At 42.1% G+C, this 24,461-nt stretch overlaps 1 protein-coding gene across 4 annotated transcripts in view; it reads left to right on the forward strand.

Annotated features, from left to right (window-relative positions):
* Positions 1 to 24,461, forward strand: part of Prkar2a (protein kinase cAMP-dependent type II regulatory subunit alpha) — a 68,071-nt gene that overhangs the window by 13,259 nt on the left and 30,351 nt on the right. For 2 of the 4 annotated variants that reach the window (XM_028886938.2, XM_037207929.1), the window contains exons 2-4: positions 13,827 to 13,865; positions 16,001 to 16,053; positions 20,482 to 20,565. In XM_028886938.2, coding sequence (XP_028742771.1) covers positions 13,827 to 13,865; positions 16,001 to 16,053; positions 20,482 to 20,565 — 176 coding nt within the window. The remainder of the gene's footprint in view (positions 1 to 13,826; positions 13,866 to 16,000; positions 16,054 to 20,481; positions 20,566 to 24,461) is intronic. The other 2 variants (XM_028886940.2, XM_037207930.1) reach the window with 1 other exon arrangement.

The following is a 24,461-nucleotide window of genomic DNA, read 5'->3' on the forward strand; positions in this document are numbered from 1 at the left end:
GACTGTTGAGCTATCTCTTCAGCCCTGTGAAAATTTATTTATTCATTTATTTTAGTTTTTTGAGACAGGGTTTCTCTGTGTAACCTTAACTGTCCTGCAACTCACTTTGTAGACCAGGCTGGCCTTGAACCCACAGAGATCTGCCTGCCTCTGCCTCATAAGTGCTGGTACTAAAGGTATGCACCACCACCTTTTGCTAGGCAAGTACTCTACCACTGAGCTAAATCCCCAAACCCTAGATTTTCTTTTAAAGATAGTTTTACTCTGCAACTCAGACTACCTTAGCCCTCCTAAGTGTTGGGATTATAAGATACCAAGTCTGGCTCAGAAAGTAAATACGTAATAGGTACATATATGTTTATTTCCTGCTAACTAATTAAAATCACTGAATATTGACTTACATAAAAGAAAGACATAGATCTGGCTTTATATCCTGGCTCTAACACAGCCACCAAACTTCAGTCTTTTATTCTTCTTTTGTTTTTATGTTGGAAATTGAATCCCAAGTCTGACATACACTAAGCATATACCTTACCACTGAACTACACTCCCACTTAAATATTTTGTTTTGTTTTTTGAGACAGGCCCTAGCAGACCTAGCCTGGAACTTGTTATGGACACAGTCTGGCTTTGAACTTGTGGTGATTTGCTTGTCTTGCCTCCGAAGTGCTGTGATTATAGGCCTGTTTTACAAGGCCTATATCTTTTTTCTTTTTTTTGAGATAGTGTCTCTGTAGTAAGCTTTCTTGTGGGATTTTCTTTGGATCACCAGCCTGAAGATTATACAGAGACTTAATTATTAATTATGAAAACTTGGCCTTTAGCTTAGGCTTGTTCCCAACTAGCTCTTATAACTTGTTTATATTAATCTGTGTTCTGCCATGTGTCTTTTACCTCTCTTCCATTCTGTATGTCCGACTTGCTTCCATTCTGTATGTCTCGCCTGGCATCTTTTGTCAAATGCCTAGATTCATCCCTAGTTCCTCTCTCTCACCAGAAGTCCCATCTATTCTTTTCTGACTAGCTGTTGGCCATTCAGCTCTTTATTAAACCAATCAGAAGGCACTTTTCCACACAGTGTGATCAAATAACCCACAACATGTCTCAGGTAGCCCAGGCTGGCCTTGAACTACTTACTGATCCTCCTGCCTCCACTTTCTAAGTTCTGGAATTCCAGGCACGTATGTGGTACATAGACATACATGCAGACAAAACACCTATCCATGTAAAATGAATAAAAAATCAAACCAAACAAAAGAGTGAGGATCAGCAAAATAGCCAGTAGCCAGAAGGGAGTGGGAATAGATAACAAGAGTTATTCTCCCAGATTCTCCATGCAGTGGGAAAGCCTGATGCAGAGTTGGTCTTTGCCTTGCAGTAGAAAATGATTCTTTGGAGCCTGCTAAGTTTTGTTCTTAGAGTTAGAGTTTTCACTTCCGACTTAACCCCTAGCCCATATTACACTTTTCTTCTGCCCTGACAGAGTCAAGTTCTGTACTTAGGTCCAGAAAAGTGTTCTGTCTCCATCCTGACCTATTGTGACATACAGGCCATGCATTTAGGAGGCTACGAGGGGTAATTAAAAGGGTGGTAGGAGACTTTGGTAGCACTGCCCCAGATGAAAGGAACCAGAAGAATCAGGAGTTGTAAAGTTGATTAGTTCTATTCTGGATTTGTTGAATTGCAGGCCCAGCTCTCAGGGCTAGAATTCCAGCTGACATTCAGCCAACAGTGGGATGTGAGTCTGAAGAGGACAAAAGTCACGAGTGAAGCTTATCTTTTCATGTTCCTTTGCCTTTGTATATGCCCATCCCTTATGCCTGGAAGCTGCCCTCTCCCTCCTATTTCCCTCTTATTGGCCAGTGAACTGCTTTTCTTTCTTTTTTTTTTTTTAAATAAATCAACCAGTTCAAAGGTTCTTTTTCTGCCAAACAACAACCCTCTAAGTAGGTGCTATTATTATCCTGTTTTTATAGATGAGGACACTGAGACTCAGAGGTTAAATGACTTGTGAAGGTCTGCTTCTACAACCCACACAGCTTGGCACCTTGACCTGACTGGGGGTGATGAGGGAATGAAGAAAGTCAGGCACAGGGACAGAAGAGCTGGGCGGGCTGGGCTGTGCACAGTGATGGAGCCCCAAGGTTGATTTGCAGCACAGCAAGGAGCCCGCTCTATACAGCCCAGCAGTCTCAGGCTGCAGACATCCAGGAGGAAGAAGCTGCGCTTACTTGTTTTTACACACACTCATCAGTTGTTCATAAACACTTGTATTTGCACAGTCTGTCAACATTCACACTTGGACCAGAGAAAGGCTTTGCCCATCAGAGCCTGGCGTGAATGGAGAAGGCTTTACCAGTTTCCCAGAGTCTGAGGTATTGGTCCATGACATGGCCTTGCCCGCGTTGACAGTACACATTCATTCAGGGCTTTCTCCACTCCCCACAGTCTATAAGTAATTGAGGTGGTTCTGGGATTTGAACCCAAGCTGATGGCTCAGACTTCATACTCAAATCCACTTTTGTCTTACTCCTTTCTAGGTAGTTGGTAAATACTTGCTCTTTGAATAAAGTGTTCATGGTAGTCATTTCTGCACAAGAGATTTTATTTTAAAAATTTATTTTTCAACACTGGGGATTAAACCCAGGGCCTTGTGCATTTTAGGCAAGTACTAAACCATTGAACCAAACTCCTTTGGACTTATTTATTTATTTATTTATTTTTTACAGAAGGGATTTGATGACAAAGGTTTTCCTTTTTAGGGCAGTCTTTGAAAAGGGGAACTTCAAATGATTACTAATATGTTCTCTTTTTTCTGGTCGTGTTAACTGTTACATTAGCATGTTACTGGTCCTTCCTCTGGGTATTGTACTCCCTTGGTGCTGCTATAACTGCATTTTCTTTCTGTGATAAACATTTATAAACTTTCGCTTCCTTGTGGAAAATTTCTACTTGCTCCTCAGTGCTTTTTGTTTTTGTTTTCCTTCCATTTGGTTTTTGAGACAGGGTTTCTCTGTGTAGTCCTGGTTGTCCTGGAACCCACTATGTAGACCAGGCTGGCCTTGAACTCACAGACATCCGGCTCTTTTTGTAGTTTTTGGTCCCAGCTGGAGAGCAAGCTTTTCTGTCCCCTACTTGATGTGTTCCAGGAGCCCTGTGACTGGCTTAGCTTGGGGCAGGGTCCCATTCTGCAATGTTGCCTTACTGCGGCAGTGTAGTCTTCCCAGCGTGGATCGTGGACACTGTCCTGTCTCTAAGCTAGAAGTGGGCAGTCACCATTGGGCGTGACTGCTCACGTCGGGGCCTGGAAGACCGAGAGCCCCGTCGCTTCTCAAGCACAGTCCCAGCAGTCTAGTTTGAAGGAGAGCAGGGGAGTGGTGCCGCGGGGCGGGCAGACACATTGCTGTGACAAGCTGCTTTAGTTGAGCAGATGCTGCTTCTACTGGGCTGGAGCGTGAGAGAGAGCAAGAGCCTTCCTGACTGTGAGAGCTTCTCATCCTGTGAGAGCAAGCAGAAGAAGCTGGGGGCATTTTAATTTACTTTGGATCCATAATTAAAATAACAGAACGGTAGAATTTATTTTTATTTAAGAATATAAAATGAATCTGGGCATGGTGGCTCCTGCCTTTAATCTTATCACTCAAGAGGCATAGGCAGGAGGATTTCTGTGAGTTTGAGGTCAGCCTTGTGTACATAGAGAGCTCCAGGACAGCCAGGGCTACATAGAGAAACCCTGTCTCAGAAACAAAAACCCAGAACTCACACATGCATGTGTTTATGACCATGTAATTTAATCATATCCTTACTTTTCCCTCAGTTGTCAGATAAATCCTAGCTTGTCTACTGCCTAGTTATGTGATGTTAAGGGTAGTTGTCTGAGTTCCAGTCTCTCCCTCTCTGAGTCAGGGTTTCTCTGTGTAGTTTTGGTGCCTGTCCTGGAGCTCGCTCTGTAGACCAGGCTGGTCTCGAACTCACAGAGATCTTGCCTGCCTCTGCCTCCAGAGTGCTGGGATTAAAGGCATGCACCACCACTGCCTGGCAAATTCCAGTCTCTTCCGCTTTATATTGAGATAGTATCTTACTAACTTGCCCAGACTGGCCTTGTATTCTGTTGGTAGCCTAAATAGGGTTTGAACTTGTAATCCTCTTGCCTCAGCGTCTAGAATGCATGGGACTGTAGTCTTACACCCCACCAAGCTCCGGTTTTCTAGTCTGTTTCTCTTTAGTTTTGTGTTTTAGTGTACAGAGAGTATTTTGTCCAGTTCGACCAGTATGGCTAACCTAAGATTAGACACGTTTTTGCTCTTTATAGAAGACAGCTGTGTTTACATGTTCTGAGTTTAAAATATTCATGTATATTTCAGAACCAAAAAACATTTTTTGAGAATAGAAAAGAGGATTTCTGTATTAAAAGCCCATTACAAACAGAAATGTTATAAACAATATCCTCAGATAGTAGAGTGGCAGCTGCAGATTGGGTTACTAGAGAAAACAGTGCTTTAAACCAGGCCAATAGGGAAGTTTTGTTTGGAGGTTTTTTGTTGTTTTTTAGTTCTGGAGATTGATATGTATGAGGCAAGCACTCTACACTGAGGCACATCTTTAACTGGTGAGCCATATTGTTGGTTGTTTTTGGTTTTTACACCAATAGTTACTATCACATAAGTAGAACATTTTATGCTTTTGGTTTTTTTGTTGTTGTTGATGTTTTGTTTTTGGCTTTTTTAGACAGGGTTTCTCTGTGTAACCCTGACTGTCCTGGAATCACTTTGTAGACCAGGCTGGCCTTGAACTCACAGAGATCACCTCCAGAGTCCTGAGATTAAAGTTATGAGTCACCACGCCCAGTAAAATCAGCTTCTTTTTAAAGCTAGTCCTCGGTATCCATGGTTTTAGCTAACTTTTGGTTGAAAATAGTAAGTCATATCCTACCCGAAAGATGAATATTTTGATACATGTTTGTGAATATATTTAACAAATCTATACAAAAGCTGTGTAGTAACAATGGCTCAAGGGGCATTAAGCCTAGTGACCACAGTTGGATCTTCAGAACCTAGATAAAGATGTAAGCAGAGAACCGATTCCACAAAGTTGTCCTCTGACCTTCATACACACACTGTAGAATTTATTTTTGTTTTCCATCCCCTCATATGCATTCATGAACACACACATACACACAAACACACACAAAGTTATATAGTGTATCAGACTTGGAGACTCCATGGGCAAGCAAAAATAGACCTAATTTTATTCTTCGGGGCAATTATAGTCAGGAAGGGAGACTATGATCAACCAAATAAATGACTTAGGTCACTGCTCTGAAGGGAAGGACTTGGTTTCTCAGAGCCTATGACAGGAATATGACCTCATTTGGAAAGTCAGTTAAAGCTTCCTTTCAATGACTCTGATAGAGAAAACTCTTAGTTTCAAAGGCTTCCACAGGTGTTCACTCATTGTGGTGGTTTGAATAAGAATGCCCCATATAGGCTCCTATATTTGAATGCTTAGTCATCAGGGAGTGGCACTATTTGAGAAGGATTAGGAGGTGTGGTCTTGTTGGAGGAAGTGTCTCAGTGGAGGTGGGTTTTGAGGTTTCATAAGCCCATGCCAGTTCTCTTTCCTGCAGCTGACAGATTAGGATATAGCTTTTGGCTACTCCTCCAGTGCCATGTGTGCTGCTATCCTTCCTGTCATAATGATAATGAACTCAGCCTCTTAAACTGTAAGCAAGTCCCTTAAATGTTTTCCTTTAAGAGTTGACTTGGTAGGGCTGGAGAGATGGCTCAGCCATTAACGGTTAGGCTTACAACCAAAAATATGAGTTCACTTGGTCTACTTGGTGTCTCTTCACAGCAATAGAACAATGACTAAGACACTCCACAAAGTGGTGAGAAAACCATTCTAGAAGACCTTGAATCAAGATGAAATGGCAAAAGGGCCAGTACAGTTGCCAAATGCAGAGAGGAAGGAAAGATTGGCAGTTTTGTTTTCGTTCTTAGAACTGGGGAAATGTTACTGAAGAATTTTAAATTACAAGATGTGAAGCGATGAGACTCCGGTTAGAAAAGATCACTTTTATAGCTGCCTGGGAAAAGGTTAGAGAGAGTCAGAAGCAGATGCAGGTAATGTATCATTTCGGTGACTGTCGATGTAATGTGGGCTTGTTGATGTTTGAGTGAGTCTGAAGAGAGAGTAGTGGTGATGACTTCAGGGCAGATGTAGAAGGCTTACATGGCCAGGTCTTAGGGACAGATTGGATAGTGAATATGAGAGGAATCAAACAGGACATTTGTACTCCCAGCTCGTTGGATTGACAGCAGTGTTCTTTCAATAAAAAATGTGAAAAATCAACTTGGGAAGGATGGAAGAGACGCTATGTTTGATGGTAGATGTATATATAGGTTTGAGGTCTCTGAGATGCACAAGAATGATGAGTAGCAATTGGATATTCTTGTCTGGATCTCACAGGACAGACATGAGAGGTATAAGAGTGAGCCAGTGTTTGAAATTGAGCATTATTGAGATCTTCTAGAGCTGAGAAGATGGTCTCTGACTGACAAACATGATTCCTAGAACACCCAGCACCAAAGGACCATAAGAAAAGAAAGAACCTGCAAAGATGGGGGAAATCCAGCCATGCAGTGTAAATGATTGAAAACATGGAAAATAACATTCAAATTTTATTTTTCGTAACAATCATTAATGAGCTAGGATTTGCGATTTAATTTTTTTCTGACAATGATCTACTTTCACTATCTAAAAAGATATAACTGAAATTAGGTTGCTATAATTTGTTGTCTCCTAGTAACAAGAAAAGCAGCCAATAGTTTTATAAAATAACACTACCAAAGTAATTTCTAAAATTCTTCCTACTGCGCCTAGCCTACTAGAGGCAATGTGTCTATGCTGGAGAAAAACCACTCAAGTAAGCTGAGGCTGCTTCTTCTTGTATCTGCTGAGCTGTTAGCAGGAAGGTAGTGCTCAAGGAAAAGGTGGAGTGTTTCTTCAGTAAGACTATATACTGCCTTAGATGTGACCGGCAGAAAGCTCTTAATATTTTAAAATAAAGAGGTAAACATACTTGAAGGGATAGAGTAAAACAGCTTCAGATTTGGCTGGCAGTGGTGGCCTAGCCTTTAATCCCATCAGGTAGTTTGAGACCAGCCTGATCTATACAGCTAGTTCTAGGACAGCCAGGGCTGTTACACAGAGAAAGAGAAACTCTGTCTCAAAAACCAAAAAAAAAAAAAAAAAAAAAAAAAAAAAGGACAAATCCTTCTTTTTTGTTTATTCCTTGAGGCTCTTGCCTCTGCCTCCTGTGTGCTGGGATTAAAGGTGTTCACCACCACTGCCCAGCTTTGATAATCCTTTTTTTTTTTTTTTTTTTTTTTGGTTTTTTGAGACTGGGTTTCTCTGTATAGCCTTGGCTATCCTGGAACTTGCTTTGTAGACCAGGTTGGCTTGAACTCAAGAGACTTGCCTGCCTCTGTCTCCTGAGTGCTGGGATTAGTGTGTGCCACCACTGCCCATCGGATTCAGCATATTATTAATAACACTCATAGTATTGCATATGAGCGCTAGCAATCCTCAGTAAATGGCAGGTTACTCCATTACAGGGGAAAATGGACAGAAACAGGGACATTAGATATTCCACAAGTTCTGCTCTTGGAGTAGAAACACCAACTTACTATCTTCTCCCACTGAGAAGGGGAAAAATACTTGTCAGTTGAGTAGGGAAGAAGGATACAGTGGGAGTTTGCAGGGAAAGCAAGAAGAAATGGATAATTGTCACCAGAAAAGAGTTAGAAGGGACCGTGAGGTCTGACTTGATGGTCCTTACAGTCCCTCACAGATGAAGACATATGAGTGTGCCAGAGCCTGAAAGCTGGGGCCTTCTGGTATTTGCCTTGCTTCCTCTTTGGCATTGAAGGAGACAACCTTTCAGGTCAATCACAACCCAACATAGAACTAGTGCAGAAAATTCAGTGACAGTATGGTGTGGGCAGACTGAGAAAAGCTCTGTCATGGCTGGCCTTAAGCTCCTTGGCTCTTGTCTCCAGGTGTTCCTTCACAATCACAGTAGGTCATGGGGAAGGTAGTTGTTGAGAGCTGAGAATCAACAGCCTTCAGGTGGATGAGATGACCCCAGAGTGGATACTGCAGAACAGACAGGCCAGGATGTAGTTGAGACAGGAGGACCTTCAATGCTCAAGCAGGTTCTAGGTCATGTATCCAAGTCTTTTAAGCATCTTGGACATCAGGGCTCATGGATTGGCAAATTTCCTGTGGACAAGCCTCTTCTGAACAAGAAGTGTCCTGCCCTGGGCCTCCTGACACTCCTGGAGAGCACCACATATCTACCCCTCTTCAGCACTTACTGGTATCTGCTTCTCTGCCACCTGAAAGTTAAGGGTGTTAGAATGTGATGGTTCGTTTTGATTGTCAACTTGACAACCAGAATCACCTGGGAAGAGCCTAAAGGAGGAATTGTCTAGACCATATCGGCCTGCAAGGGACTAATCCTCAGTGCTTTGATTGATGTAGGAAGACCCAGTCTAAAAGTGGGTTGCACAATTTCCTGGGTTTGGATCTTGGACTGTATTTAAAAATGAAGAAGAAAGTGAGCTGAATACACACATGCATGGTTTCTCACTCACCAGTCTTGACTGTGGATGTGACTAGTTGCTTTAAGTTCCTGCCTTAACTTCTCCACCACCATGGACTGTAACCTGGAACTGTAGCCAAGTGAACCATTCTCCATTACAGTTGCTTTAGTCAGGGTGTTTGATCATAGCAGCAGAGAAGAAGCCAATACAGTGCAAGACCACTTGTGTAGTAGGACTTTTCTTTGGGACGGGAGTTCCCAAATAATGACAAAGAGTAGACTTTTTAATTATGAAAGCTCAGTCTTAGCTTAACTTGTCTCACTAGCTCTTGTAACTTAACCCATATTTTTAAATCTGTGTTCTACCACGTGGCTTTTACCTCTCCCATTCTGTGTGTCTGACTTGTTTTGTGTCTCCTGGGTGCCTCCATTTATCCTCTTCCCCTCTCTGCCTGGAAGTCTCGCCCATCTCTTCTGCCTAGCTATTGGCCATTCAACTTTTTATTACACCAACCACAGCAATACCTCTTCACAGTGCACAAATATCCCACAATATTACCTCCTTTTTGTCTAAATAAAAAGGAAAGATTTTAACTCTAACATAATAAAACTATATACAATAAGAATTATCAAGTTTTAAGGACTACATTCACAATGTCCAGTCCATTTATATTTAGCAAATTTGGAGAAATTACTCATTATCTATTCTATCTTGATGAATCCAATGTTTTATATCTAAACCATTTTTTATTGTAATGTATTAACATCCTAAAAAAATAACCTTTTAGACCTTAAAACATTTTCTTAGGTAAACAACTTAAGTTTTTATGTTTCTCAAGCTTATAAAATTTACATCTCTTATCTAAGTTTCTTTTCTGAATTTGATAGCAAGGAAGACTAACTATAACTATCTCATCTTCAACTCCATCAGAGACCTGAGAAAGATACAATATTATTTAAGTAAAAAGGAAGTGCAGAGCAAACAACTTCCAAAACTATAGAAATGACAGAGACATCTGACTGCCTGGACAGTCACCCAAGGCTCCTCTGGAACTCTGGGGCATCCATCTTCAGCCTGTGGGCATAGAATATCTGACAGACTTTTCTTTGAAGCAGGAATTTTGAAGGACTGTCCTGCCTTGTCCTGGCCAAGTTCGCCAGTTGCCTTCTTTTGTGTCCTCTTTGTCCAGTTTGGACAGCATGCGGTCAGCAGTTGAGGGAACGCAGTTTCTTACCTAGTAGCTGATCCAGATACCCCGTGTGTTTCCCATCTTTATATGACTTTTAAAACAATTATTATTATTACTTTACTCTGTCTCTTTAAATACTTTACTGGTTGTTTTTTTTTAAATTTTAATTAATTAATTAATTTATTTTTTGAGATAGGGTTTCTCTGTGTAACAGTCCTAGCTGTCCTGGAACTCAGTTTGTAGACCAGGCTGGCCTTGAACTCACTGAGATCCACCTGCCTCTGCCTCCTAAGTGCTAGGATTAAAGGCATGTACCACTACTGCCCAGCCTTTAAATACTTTATTATTTTTAAACAATTTTTTTCTGATACTGTTTTTTTTATTAAATTTTTTTTCATTGCTGTTTTGCTATGGATGTCAGGTCCCTTGGAACTGGAGTTACAGTGACAGTTGTGAGTCACCATGTGGGTGCTGGGAATTGAACTCAGAACCTCTGGGAGAGCAGCCAGTGCTCTTAACCTCTGAGCCATCTCTCCATTCTCAATTATTTTCTATGACTTTCTATACTCATTTTCTTTTCTTTCTTCAGCATCTAAGCACATTTTTAAACATACTGTTCATTTTTAGAGGTTTTTTGTGTCTAGACCTGGCTTTGCTAAGCATCCGAAGTGTTCTCTGGCCTAGTGAGACAAATCTTGAACTGCCACTGTGCAGTTCAGCGTAGCGCATGGTGCTGGCACATGGTGCTGGCTAGCTCAAGCCTGCAGGCAGCAGCCGGGAGCCGAGTCTCTGTAAGCCAAGCATCAGCCTGCCTGAGAGACTGCAGGACTAGAAATCCACATCCAGCTCCTTGTCCAGAACTTGTCTTAGCTTTCTCAGGCCCTATGTTTGGATATTCAAGCCTCCATGTTGGACGCCAAACCTGTTTGCTATTCCTGACATGCAAGGATATGTACTTGGCACTAAAGGTTTTTGTTTGTTTTGAGACAGAGTCTCACTGTGTAGCCCTGGATGGCATGGAACTTACTTTGCAGACCCCACTGGCCTTGAACTCCTAGATATCTACCTGCCTCTGCAAACTCCTAGTGTTGGGACTAAAGGTACATGCCATTACATCTGGCCTAACACTAAATATTTTTTAACCTTTTTATTCATTCTTTGTGTCTTTCATACATGGCATCACAATCTCATTCATTTCTCTGTCCCTTCATATCCGCCCTCTGCCCTTGCAACCCTCCCCCCCCCCAAAAAAAAATAAAATCTAAGAGAGAGAGAAAAAAAAAAAAGGAAAAATCTCATCATGGAAGCTGTAGTGCAACACAGTGAGTCACACAGTAAACCCCTTTGTCCATTTGTCTTTGCTTGCAAGTGTTCATTGGAAAGAGCCATTGGTCTGGTTCAGGGCCTCTGGTTTCTGCTACACTATTGATTCCGGGCATTCACTGGGACTTCTCTTGAATATCCTGTTGTTGCCCTGTGTCATGGAGATCCTGCAACTTTGTGTCTGCAGGACCCTTTTTCTCCTTTTACAGAGTGGGGAAGGTGTTTGTTTGTTTTTGAACAGCCAATATGCTTCATATGCTCCAGCAGTTCATAGGTGGGGTGGATGTTGGAGTGGGCCAACTCATAACCCTGGTTCTGGGCCTGGGTAGTTACAGGATTGGTCAACCCGCCAGCTCTCCCCCATCCTCACCACTAGGGTGAGCTCTCCAGCATGCCCTGGTTAGTTCACCCCTTGCAGCAGTGAACAAGGGGCGGGGCCAGTTCTCCTGCTTTCATGCCCCCAGGGTTGGCTCTCCTATACCTGGACCATCAGGGCCACCTCTACTGTGTTGCCCAAGCGAGCTGCAGGGGCCATTCTCCTGAGTGCTGCAGCTGGTGAGGGGCACAGCCAGCTCTTGCCCCTGTCACAGGCAGCGCTGGGTGGGGATAGGAGTCGGGGAGCATCTCTCCTCCGCCCACACCACCATATGGCAGATGAGGGGTGCAGCCAGATCTCCCATGCTCACGGTTACCCATAACCCCTGTCGATAGGGCCAGCTCCATTGTGCTAGCACTAAATTTTTTAATTGTGGTTTCTAAGGTCTGGTCCATCCGTTTCTGGGTCAGGCCGATGTATCTCTGAATGCTTTATGATCAGTTGGGTAATATGTCCATGAGGAAACAGCACCAGGTCCACCTTTGCTTTAGCCAGGACATAGCCCACAATCTTCACAGCGATGCAGCAGAGGATAGGAAGATCCATGAGAGATCTAGTATTTCATTTGGTATTTCTTGTGAAAGCAGATGAGATTGTAGCATTCATGTTCATCAGGTCCTGTGTTCTAGCTTTTAGCATTGCAGATAATCATAATGGCATGTAGAGAGCCTGTCAGATTGCTGAGAACAAGAGATGATGTTATCTACTTGAAGAGGTACCATGTGCCTCCAGAAATTGAGATCACAACCAAAGCTGCAGCTGGATGGTCAAGATGGGGCAGAATGTCAGAACCTCTCAAGTAACTTTTTGTTAGGCTCTCAGATATACCTTCAGTTTTTTTTCTTCTACTAATTCTTAAATTTCTCTCTTCTCCCCTCGCTTTTTGTTTGTTTTAGACAGTATCTCAGTATAGCTCAATTTGTCCTGGAACTCAATGTGTAGCTAAGGATAACCTAGAACTTCTCATCCTCCTAAATACTAGAATTATAAGCACGAGATACATGCCTGTTTAGGAGGTGTTGTTGATCAAACCTAGGACTTCACACATGCTGTGCAAGCGCTCTGCCAGCTAAACTGGGTCTCCAGACCCCAATTTTCTCCTTTTAGAGAGTGGGAAGGTTTTTTATTTGTTTTTGTTTTGTATTTTTCCATTCTTTACCTCCATTTCCCCCCCATGCTAAAGATTGAACCCAGGGTTTCACAGATGTAGGACAAGTGCTTCTACCCCTTAGTTACAGGTCTGTGCCTTGTTTATTTTAATCATTTTATGTGTGTGGGAATTTTGCCTGTCTGTATGTGTGTGTACCACATGTGTACCTGGTGCCTGCAGAGGACAGAGAAGGGTGTCAGATCTATTGTGGGGGGCAAACGTGTCACAGCATGTGTATGGAGGTCAGAGGACAACTTCCAAGAGTTTTCTTTCCATTGTATAGTTTATAGGAATGGAATTCAGATTATCAGGCTTGGTGGCAAACACCTTTGCCCACTGAGATCGATTTTAAATTGGGACTAGAGAGATGGCACAGTGGGTAAGAGCACTGATTGCTCTTCCAGAGAACCTGAGTTCAATTCCTAGCACCTACTTGGTGGCTCAAACTGTCTGTAACTCCAGTACCAGGGGGTCCAGTGTCTTCTTCTGGCCTCTGTGGACACCAGGTACCCACCTGATGCATAGATGATACACATTCAGGCAAAACAGCTATACACATTAAAAGTAAAATCTCAAAAAAATTTAAATTATGTGTATGTATGTGTCTATGTGTGAGTACATGTAAGGATAAGTTCCAGCTTATCCTTAGCTACATATACTATGTATACATACACAGGTGCCTATGGAAGAAACCAGAAGAGGACAGTCTTGTGAGCTGTCCAACCTGGGTCTTGGGAACCAAACTCAGGCCCTCTGGTGCATTGAAGTTATAAGGAGCTTTTCTTTTTAGGGAAGTATTTTCCCTCTCTTCCTTTCCTCCTTCTCCTTCTTTCTCTTCTGTTTTCGTTTTTTGAGACAGGGTTTCTCTGTGTAGCCCCGGCATTCCTGGATCTTGCTCTGTGGACCAGGCTGGCCTTGAACTCAGAGTGATCTGCCTGCCTCTGCCTCACGAGTGATGGGACTAAAGGTGTGCGCCACTGTCAGCGGGGAAGTATTTTCTATATTGTCTTTATATGATCATGTTGAGTAACAATAATTTGTGGTCAAATATAGAAGAGCATGGACTAACCCACTGGTGATTGTGGTTGGTTAGTTCTGTTATCAGAGGACTTTGCAAAAAAGGGGGGAAGGGGCATGTGATACAATGATGATGACTAAATGTTAACTTTTTTTTTTTTTTAGCAGTTCCGGCTCCTGGCAGGTTTACTAGACGAGTATCAGGTATGTGCTCTCTTTTATGACATACTACTAAAATTCTTTTTTTTTTTTTTTTTTTTAAGTTCTTTTTTTTTTTTTTTTTTAATTTTGGTTTTTCGAGACAGGGTTTCTCTGTGTAGCTTTGCGCCTTTCCTGGAACTCACTTGGTAGTCCAGGCTGGCCTCGAACTCACAGAGATCCACCTGGCTCTGCCTCCCAAGTGCTGGGATTAAAGGCGTGCGCCACCACCGCCCGGCTAAAATTCTTTTTTAAGATAGGAATATCTTATGTGAACATAAATTCATTTCCAACCTGAAAAGGTAAATTAACAATATTATATATATTTATTATACTAAAGTAAAACTACCTGTAATTTCTTCAAGCAAATATGTATTATATTCTTATAATTTGTCTTTTTGCATGTGTCATAATGTTTTTCTATATTTACAAATAAAAAATCATTCCCAAAAGTGATTTTTCATGTTGCTATTTTTAGCATCCTAAATTATGCTGCCACTAAAATTTTTTCATGAGTTTTTGAGTCACTTGAATTATAGCCTTTAGTTACAGCATGGAAAGTGGTGTTCTCTGATGAGAGACTGAACGTTGTCTCGGCCTTTTCTCTTTAGAGGCAGTGTATGATAAGACTGCAGGGAGAGGTGTCTGGAGAGATGGCTCAGAGGTTAAGAGCACTGGCTGTTTTTCTAAAGGTCCTGAGTTCAATTCCCAGCAACCACATGGTGGCTCACAACTATCTGTAATGAGATCTGGCTCCCTCTTTTGGCCTGAAGGCAGAACACTGTATACATAATAAATAAATTAATTTAAAAAAAAAAAAAAGACTGCAGGGAGAAGGTGTCCCGAATATGCCTCTTTTGTACTACCATCTCAAGAATAGGACTTCAGCTCATTTTATTTGATGTTCTTGTAGTTGTCACAAAAATTAATGCTTTCAGAATACGGAAAATCTATTTGTATTTGTATTCCCCTTTTTGAGTCAGGGTCTTACATGCCCCAGGCTTCCCTTGATTATCCTGTGTGTCCAAGGATGACCTTGATCTTATGATCCTCTTTCACACATACATAGTGCTTGGATTATAGGCATGTGCTACCATTTATTTAGTGTTGGAGATGGAACTTTGTACTCTACCAACTGAGCTAAATTCCCAGCTTTCTAGTTTTTTGTTTTCTTTATGGGACTAGCTTGATAACATTTTTTGATATGTGTTGTGGTCCAAGTTATATTATTTTTTCCAACAGATATAAAATACTTTTATATGAGGTGAAGAACCACACACACAGCAAGGCATGTGGAGAGAAAGACTCCTGCAAGGCACGGGTGTGCTGGGATGGGATGGATGTGTATGATTCTGGAAATCAAAGTTCCAAATTGTTATTATTTTTAAAATATTTAATGCTGGGTGGTGCTAGCCCACACCTTTAATCCCAACACCTTGGGAGGCAGAGGTAGGTGAATCTCTGTGAGTCTGAGGCCAGCCTGGTCTACAGTGAATTCCAGGACAGCCAGGGCTTCACAGAGAAATCCTGTCTTGAAAACCAGTCCCCCCTCCACACACACACACCCCAAAAATTATTTATTTTTGTTATTTTATTTTTATGAGTTTTTTGTCCACATGCATGTCTGTGAATCGCATGCACGCCTGGTTCCTGAGAAGAGCGTGTTGGATCCCCTGGAACTGGAGTTACAGACAGTTGTGAGTGAGCTGCCATGTGGACAGTAGGAACTGAACCTGGGTCCTCCGGAAGAGCAGCCAATACATTTAACCACTGAGCCATTTTTCCAACTCCCCAAATTATTTTTTTTAAATGAGTTTTTTTTGTTGCTGGTGTTTTTCTTTGGTTTTATTTATTTGAGCTCCAGACTCAGTTCGAGGTCATTTGAAATCTTGGGTGGAGGCCTGGGGTAGTGTGCACACCTTAAGTACCAGCACTCAGGAGGCCATCTTGGTCTACATAGGGAGGTCCAGTCATCCAGAGCTACTTAGTGAGACCCTGTCTCACAAACATATAGACAAATAGATAAATAAGGTATAGAGTGGATGTGAAAGGCCCTCTCTGGCATACACATGACACCCCATACTTGTTTTTTCCTAAAATCTCATATTTTATAACTTCCTTCTCTCTCTCTCCAAATTTAGTCTGTGCAGAAACCTATAACCCTGATGAAGAGGAGGAAGACAATGACCCAAGGGTAAGAACTGAGGCTAAGGTGTTGTGTAGAGTTGCATTTCCTACTGAGTCTTTTCTGCTGTCTACCTCAGCTTCATCACTGATGGTGGAAGATGTGTGAATTACATTTCTCCCATATGCAGACCCTAACTTTTAATGTCTGTATGCCTGTGTGGCTGTGTGTATAGACTATAAAGCTAAATAGGCAACCATGAGAGGAGTGAGAGGTGTAGAGAAAGGTTCAGAGGGAGGGCAAAAGGACATCTGCGGCATGAAAAGGGAAAGGTTACTGAGGGTGCAGAGGTCAAGTGGGGGAAGGGAAGAAAGGGGAATTGGCGAGCAGAGGAAGGAAGAGAAAGAACAAAAACATATTTTGTATGAAAAATACCAAAGATGTTTGGGACTGATAAAAATAAATTTTAGCTGGGCATGATGGCACAGGCCTTTAATCCCAGCACTCGGGAGGAAGAGGCAGGCAGATCTGTGAGGCCAGCCTGTTATACAGAGTGAGCTCCAGCACAGCCAGGGCTGTTACACAGAGAAATCCTTTCTCAAAAAACCAAAATAAATGGATGGATGGATGGATGGATGGATGGATGGATGGATGGATGGATGGATGGATGGTTGGTTGGTTGGTTGGTTGGTTGGTTGGTTTTATACAGTACATTGAAACCAGCCGCAGTTGAGGCTTGGGTGAGAAGAACCTGACACAGCAGGTACTAGGCAGAACTCTTCCCAAGGATTCAAATGGAGATCGTTACATTGTTGTAATAGTGAAAAATGGAAAAAACTAAACTGACTCTTTAATCAAGGATTATCATCTACGGCTAAATTATGTCATATTCAAAGTAAGAGAACTATATAGAACAGGATTTAATGCTATTGCATTTGTTAGCATTTAGGCGTCTGTACTGGCCTGCCCTTGGGGTCCTGACAGGATAGACCTCAGCTACAGCCACTAAGAGTACCCCCTGTGTGCATTCCCTATGTTTCCTTATAAAAGGCGGGTCTTGTACACTCCTGTCTCTCCTTTCTCTTTCCCTTCCTCATCCCCAGAGACTGGTCCCTGCCCCTTCTCTGCCCCTTCTCTGCCCTTTCTCTGCCCCTTCTCTCTCCCCTTCCCTCTCCCCTTTCCCTCAATAAACCTCCTATGTGGGCCCTATTGTATGGTGTGACTCCTTCCCGTGTTGTTTTTTAAACTACAACAGCACATATGTTTAAATGAGGTACTTCTTAATTTTATAATTAATTTTGTAAACTAAAATAATTAATGCATTTTTCTGTATATCTCTGCAGAGACTTACACCTAAAAGAGTATACCCTAGATTGTAACCATGGTCGTGATAGCATCCTAGTTGACTATGTTTTTTGTTTGTTTTTTGAGATGGTTTCTCTGTGTAGTTCTAGTTGTCCTGGCACTCTGTAAACCAGGCTGGCCTTGAGATCTGCCTGCCTCTGCCTCCCGAGTGCTGGGATTAAAGGTGTGCACCACCACTGGTTGATTGATTTAAAGTTCAGGTTTTTAGACTTATTTATTTTTATGTATATGAATGTTCATATATATGTACCACATGCCTGCCTGGTTCCTGTGGAGATCAAAAGAAGGCATTGGATCCCCTGGAACTGGAATTACAAGCTGTTGTGAACTACCATGTGGGTGCTGGGAACCAAACCCAGATCATCTGAAAGAGAAACAAATGCTCTTAACCTTGGACCCATTTCTCGAGCTCTCAGTTTTGTTTTTAATTATGTATGAGTGTTTAGTTTGCATGTATGTCTGTGCACTACATGTCTGCCTGGTGCTAACAAAGAACAGAAGAGGGCATCAGATCCCCTAGGACTGGAGTTTTGAGTTGCCATGTGGGTGCTGGGGGTTGAACTCAAATTCTCTGGAAGAGCAGCCAGTGCTTTTAACTCCTGAGCCATCTCTCCAGCCCCAGCAGCCCCTGCCCCCATTTTAAAACTTTTAAATAATTAACATTTATGAGCTTTCATGTTTACATGAGTGGGGTTATAAAAGACACTTCTATGGTCATGCATACCTTAAAATGAGTAACCTATGAAGGATTTCTGAAACACTGTAATAATATGTGCCAGATGTGGTGATGCACACACCTTTAATCCCAGAACTCTGGTAGCAGGGGCAGTCAGATATCTGTGAATTTGAGGCCAGCCTTCCCTACATAAGAGATTCCAGGCCAGTCAAGGATACATTGTGAGACCTTGTCTCAAAAAACAAAAATGAATAAACAATAAAAATAAAGTGCTACCACTGACTGATTATAAGAGGTGTGCAGACTTGAAAAAAAATTAACTCTGGATATTGTAAAACTCTTGATGACTTTTCAAATTTAAAACATGTTTTCTCTAATTTCCTATTGCAAATGTATGGTATTAGTTCCCTCTTTCCACCTGTGTGTGGGTTCTGGAGATTGAATTCAGATTGCCAGGCTACCACAGCAAGCATCTTTACCTGCTGAACCATCCCCTCATATTACAAATTATATATATATATTATAAACCATGCTTAGGAAGTAGCATAATAGGTCTCTCAATCATAATATCAATGTTAGGTTGTAATATTTCTTTTTAGTTGAGTAAACATTTTTGTCTATAATAATGGTAATAGTTTTAAAGTACCTACTAAATGAATTTAAGGTACTATTTTAGAGACTTTACATATATTATTTAATCCATATGACAACTAGTATGTAAATACCACTATTACTGTTATTAATTGTTGGTGTGTGAACTAGCTTGTATAGCTGTTGTTAATTACCATCTCTATGTAGACGTCAGTAGACAACATGAACTCCTCTGATTATTTTCTTTGAAAGTACTCTTTCTAGGCTGGAGAGATGGATCAGTGGTTAAGAGAACCTGCTGCTCTTGCAGAGAACCTACATTCAATTCCCAGAACCCACATCAGGTGGTTCTCAACCACCTTATAATTCCAGCTGTGGGTGATTGGGCACCTCTGGCCTTTGTAGGCACCTGCACTCACATGCACCCACCCATACACTGACACACACATGCACATAATTAAAAATAAAGATAATTTCAAAAATATTTTGAAACTACCCACAGTTTTTCCCGTTGTAAATCAGAGCAGTATTGTTATTTGGAGTCATCCTTAACTCTTCTTGCCTTTTTTTTTTTTTAATCGCTTCATCTAATTTTTCAGTGAATTTAGTGTACCCTGTCTTCAAAATCTATCCATACTTCTCTACTTCTTGGTGTTGTTTTATCTTCGGCACAGTGGCTGCACCTTAATCTACTGCTATTAGAACCAGCATTTTTGACTCCACAGTTACCAGCCTGCTTCTGCCACTGCCGATAAAGGTAGCTTTTACTAAATCTTTATGGTTCTATTTATAAGTAAAACTTGAGACCCAAAGGCTAGGGTGAAAACCTGCTAGCTCAGAAAGATTGAGTACAACTAGCTAACCTTTTCTTCTTGCTGGTGGCTCCCCAAAAGCCCATCCTTCCACTCCGCCAAAGCCACCCCACTTAAAACCCCTCCCTTCTACTCCTGGTGTGTCTCTTTATCTCTTCAGCCTTCTGATGCTCTGCAATTACTAGTACTTTCTGATAGCTAGTTGTTAACTCAGCCTCCTGACCCAAGATTAATTTTATTTAGTCAATGCAAATGCAAACTGGGGGTTCACAGTGTGATCGAATATCCCCCAACTTCATGGTTACCACCTGGTCCAAACAATATTGCATGCTTCCCAGCTTCCTCTAGGCCTAACTGGAATCCTAACCCTAACCCTAATTTAACAGCCTTGTGGTCCTTTCCCTTCTGCAGCGGCCTGTCCTGACCTTCCAAGTCTGCATCAGTCTCATCTCTCCCAGTAGCTGTCACATCTGCTCTTCCTTCTTCCACCAGAAGGTCCTTGCCCCTGCCACAGCCGTCCGGCCACCCCGCTCTCTCAGGTTGGGCTGCCTGAGGTCTTAGTGCAGCTGTCACTTCCTCAGGGGGCCTTGCCGAGCCAGACGACACAGACTCTCATGCTCACCTCACTTGCCTACTGGTTGTCCTTAATCTTGTCAGTCTCCAACATATTTTATGTGTTTCGAGTATGTGCTGACTGTTGTCTCCAGAGCTGAGAGTGTCTGGAACTGAGGAGATGAACAGTATCCAGATGAGAATCTGGAGGCTTCCAGGGGATAGCTGATGATTGCCAGCCACACAGACAGCAGTTAGCTCCAACGATGCTTCTCACATTGCCTCCCCATAGCAGCATACTGCTTGCTGGATTTGTAAAATAAGAATTGTTTAAAGCACACACACACACACACACACACACACACACACACACACACACACACACACACACACACCATATTCCCCCCCCTCACTTTTTAGGAAAAAGAAATACATTAATTTTTAAATGGGTAATTTTCAAATGGAATCAAATAATTGTCTTGGCTTTATTTCAATTGACAGGTGATTCATCCCAAAACTGATGAGCAGAGATGCAGGCTTCAGGAAGCTTGCAAAGATATTCTTCTTTTCAAAAACCTTGATCAGGTAACATCGATTTTAAATATATTTTTGTTATAATGATAGTTTAGCTGTTTCCCTATTTGGCATTTAAGCAGTTTTTAACATGTTAGTCACAGTTCAATTAGGCATGTATCTTCAGATTTGTCTATTTACAAAATTTGTCTATTTGCTTTTATTCTGTTGATCACTATAATGAAGATACAGTTTTAAGACAGAGTCTTGCTGGGAGCTGGTGGTGCATGCCTTTAATCCCAGCACCCAGGAGGCAGGGGCAGGCGGATCTCTGAATTCGAGGTCATCCTGGTCTACAGAAATAGTTCCAGGACAGCCAGGGCTACATAGAGGAAACCTATCTCAAAAAAAAAACCTTAAAAAAAAAAGGTGTTTTTGTTTTTTTATGTAGCCTTGGCTAGCACTGGACCTCCCTGTATAGACTAGGCTAGCCTCACACTCAGAGAGATCCATCTGCTCCCACCTCCTAAATGCTGAGATTAAAGTCATACACTACCACACCTACTGATGTGGCTTTTAAATGCCTTTAGTAATACCAGTAATTTAGAAACTATGTAATTTAGTTATGCTGCCAAGAAAAGCCAAGGTAGCATGACCCTGGCTTTGATTGGAGGGTCTGAATTTATTTGACAAAGGGATTCGTTTTCCTAGAGATGCGGCGATGTTGTTCTTGTCACCATAGCAACTAATCCACTCAAGTGTGTGATTGTTTTTTATGTTTCACATATGGGACTCCTCTTGTAGCTTGTGTATCTGTAGGGTTTGACACAGGATGTGTGGCCAAGTATCTGTCTGTCTGTCTCTCTTTCTCTGTGTATGTGTGTACATGTATCATGTGGAGGTCAAAGGACAACTTATAGAAATCAGTTCTCTCCTTCTGCTATGTGGAATCCTGGGGATCAAATTTAAGTCATCAGATTGTTAGCAAATGCCCTTACTTTCTGAGCCACTTTATGTTTTGAGACAAGATTTCTCATGGAATTCACTGGTTATCAATTAGCTAGACTGGCTTCTAGTGAGTACTGGGAATCCACCTGTCTCTGCCCACCTACTGCTGGGGTTATAGAGGCACTTCTGTGCCTGGCTTTTATGCAGGGGCTGGGGATTCAAACTCAGATCTTTATGCTTTGGTGGCAACTACTTTACCCACCCACCATCTTCACAGCCCCAATTTTTAACATTCTGTCTATAGCAGTAGGGAATCTTCCGTTTCTGCTTTCTCCTCTGCTTTGAGGGCCAAGCAGCATGAATGACTGAGATAATAGACTTATTTCTGGGAATCCCAGACTGTTGAGAGGCAGGAAGGTTGGGATTAGAATTCCCGAACTACTGAGCCCTCAGGAAGGACTGAGTATCTCTACAGCTCTTCCTGGAATCTTACGGGCCTGAGCTCCTGACTAAAGGGAGTCAACCGTTTCTGGTATTTGTCAACCTGTCTGTTAGTAGTCATATGGCTTATAGGATTACCCACAACTTTATTCAGAGCTTATTAGTCCAAGATTGAATAAAACAAAGACAATGACCTGAAGGAGCATCTTGTTTATCTGGAATACAGTTCGGTGATAGCTCTTTTCCCTGAAAGACCCAGCCATGTAAATGGAGAGGGGACTTCCTTTTTTATTGTTAATAAAGCCATATGTCCATTTTGTACTGGTTTTATTTCCCAGTATTTGTACAAAGTTTTATTTCCCAGTATTAAAAACACTTTTACCATTTTCTTACTGAAAAATAATTGATCTGGGCATGGTGAGAGCATATGCCAGCACTCAGGAGCCTGAGACAGGAAGATCTCAAATTTGAGGCTGATCTGGACTGCACAGCAAGACCCTGTTGGAAGAATAAAAGAAACTGAATAGGGAGGGAGGGAAGAAGAGAAGGAATCTGGTATTTTATATTGTTATATTTTTCGTCCATTAAAATTTGTTGTTGTGGCCGGGCGGTGGTAGCGCACACCTTTAATCCCAGCACTCGGGAGGCAGAGGCAGGTGGATCTCTGTGAGTTCGAGGCCAGCCTGGGCTACAAAGCAAGCTCCAGGAAAGGCGCAAAGCTATACAGAGAAACCTTGTCTCAAAAAAAAAAAAAAAAAAAATTGTTGTTGTTGTTGTTTTTGAGCATGGTATGTGTAAATGGTGTGCATGTTCACATGTGCTTTGGTGTGGGCCAGAGGTTGATGCTAGGTATTGTCCCCATCACTGCCCACTTGATCTATTGAGGTGGGGTCTCTCACTTGAAGCCAGAGCTTGCCAATTTGCCTGTTGTACTGTGCAGCTTGCCCCGGAGGTCCCCTATCTCTGCCTCATGGGCACTGGGTTATAAGTGAGCTGCCACACCCACCTCACTTTTCTACATGGGTGCTGGTCTCTACACAAAGGGGAAAGTAGTACACCCACTGAGCCATCTCCTCAGCCCCATTTCTTCCCATTTTTATATTCATATTCCATATTCAACCTTACAACAAAGTATATCTAGCTGTACTTGCTCTGCTACATACATCTACCCATCTCTTGCCAAAGGGGTCAGCATAATTTTTCCTAAGGAGCCAAACAGTAATCATTCCTGTTACAGCTTTAGCTCTGCTGTCTGACATCAGCACACTTTGACCTGAACACTCTGATGTGCATGTCATTAACTTAGGGTTCGAGTCTATTTGTTTTCCTTACACAGTACTAGGAGTTGAACCTAGGACCTCACACATGCTAGGATGCTAGGAAGTGCTTTAGGTTTCCTGACTGGCCTGAAGTTCAATTTATAGAGTAGGATAGGCTTAAACTCACACATGATGCCTCTGTGTGTGTACCGCCAAGCCCATCCTTATTTTTTTTATTTTGAGACAGGATCTTTGTTGCCCAGGATGGCCTTGAGCTCCCTCTAGCCCAGGTAGTCCTTGAGGATCTTCATACCTTCATCTCCCTAGTAGGTGAGATTTTAGGCCTGCACTATAATACCTGGTGGTAAAATGCACTAATCTTAAGTACACATTCAGGTTTGACAGATTGCATGCACAGGTAATCTTTAATTAGATAACGTTGTCCTCAACCTCAAAATGTACTACTCATGTCTTTCCATGATTAATGCTACCCCTCCCCATTTTGGAGGCAACTACTGTTTTGATTTATTTCACAATTGCTTAGTTTCATTTATTTTATAATTATACATAAATAGAATTCTACAGCATGTACTATTAGTATTAGTATTATTGTTTTGGTTTTTTGAGACAGGGTCTTTCTACATAGTACTGGCTGGCCTAGAACTCACTATATAGACTTGCTGGCCTCAAACTCTCAGAGATCTGCCTGCCTCTGCCTCCCCAGTGCTGGGATTAAAGGCATGTGCCACCATGCCTGGCAAATTGCCTATTTTTACACACTTACTGCCAGGAAGATAACTTAGTAGCTATACAAATAGGAGGACCTGAGTTTGGATCCCCAGCACCCAGATAAAAAAACCCAGCATGGTTCCGTACATTTATAACTGAAGCACAGTGGGAGTGGAAACCTTCAGATTCTCAGAGCTCACTGGCCTCCTAGTCTAGCCAATTAGTGAGCTCTGGGCTGAGTGAGAGACTCTGACCCAAAAATAAAGTAAGGAACAGTGGAGAGAATACACTCAGTGTCAGACTCTGGCTTCCACATGTATGCACACACATCCCCAAGTACAGATGTACACACAATTCTTTAAATTTCAAACTTATAATAAAATCAAAAGAATAGCACGGTGAACACCCGCACCTTTAAACACTGTGTGTGATGTATACATACAGCTTATGCCATGTGAGACCAGATGTTAGGTGTCCTGCTTGTCACTCTCAGGCTCATTCACTCAGTCTTTCAGGAGCCTGACATGGAGCCGCGGAAATTCTCGGCTTCACCTTTCACCCTTACCTTTTTGTGTAGGTACTAGGGATCTG

Source organism: Peromyscus leucopus, chromosome 7 (genome assembly GCF_004664715.2).
Source record: "Peromyscus leucopus breed LL Stock chromosome 7, UCI_PerLeu_2.1, whole genome shotgun sequence".
In the NCBI taxonomy this organism is placed as follows: Eukaryota; Metazoa; Chordata; class Mammalia; order Rodentia; family Cricetidae; genus Peromyscus; species Peromyscus leucopus.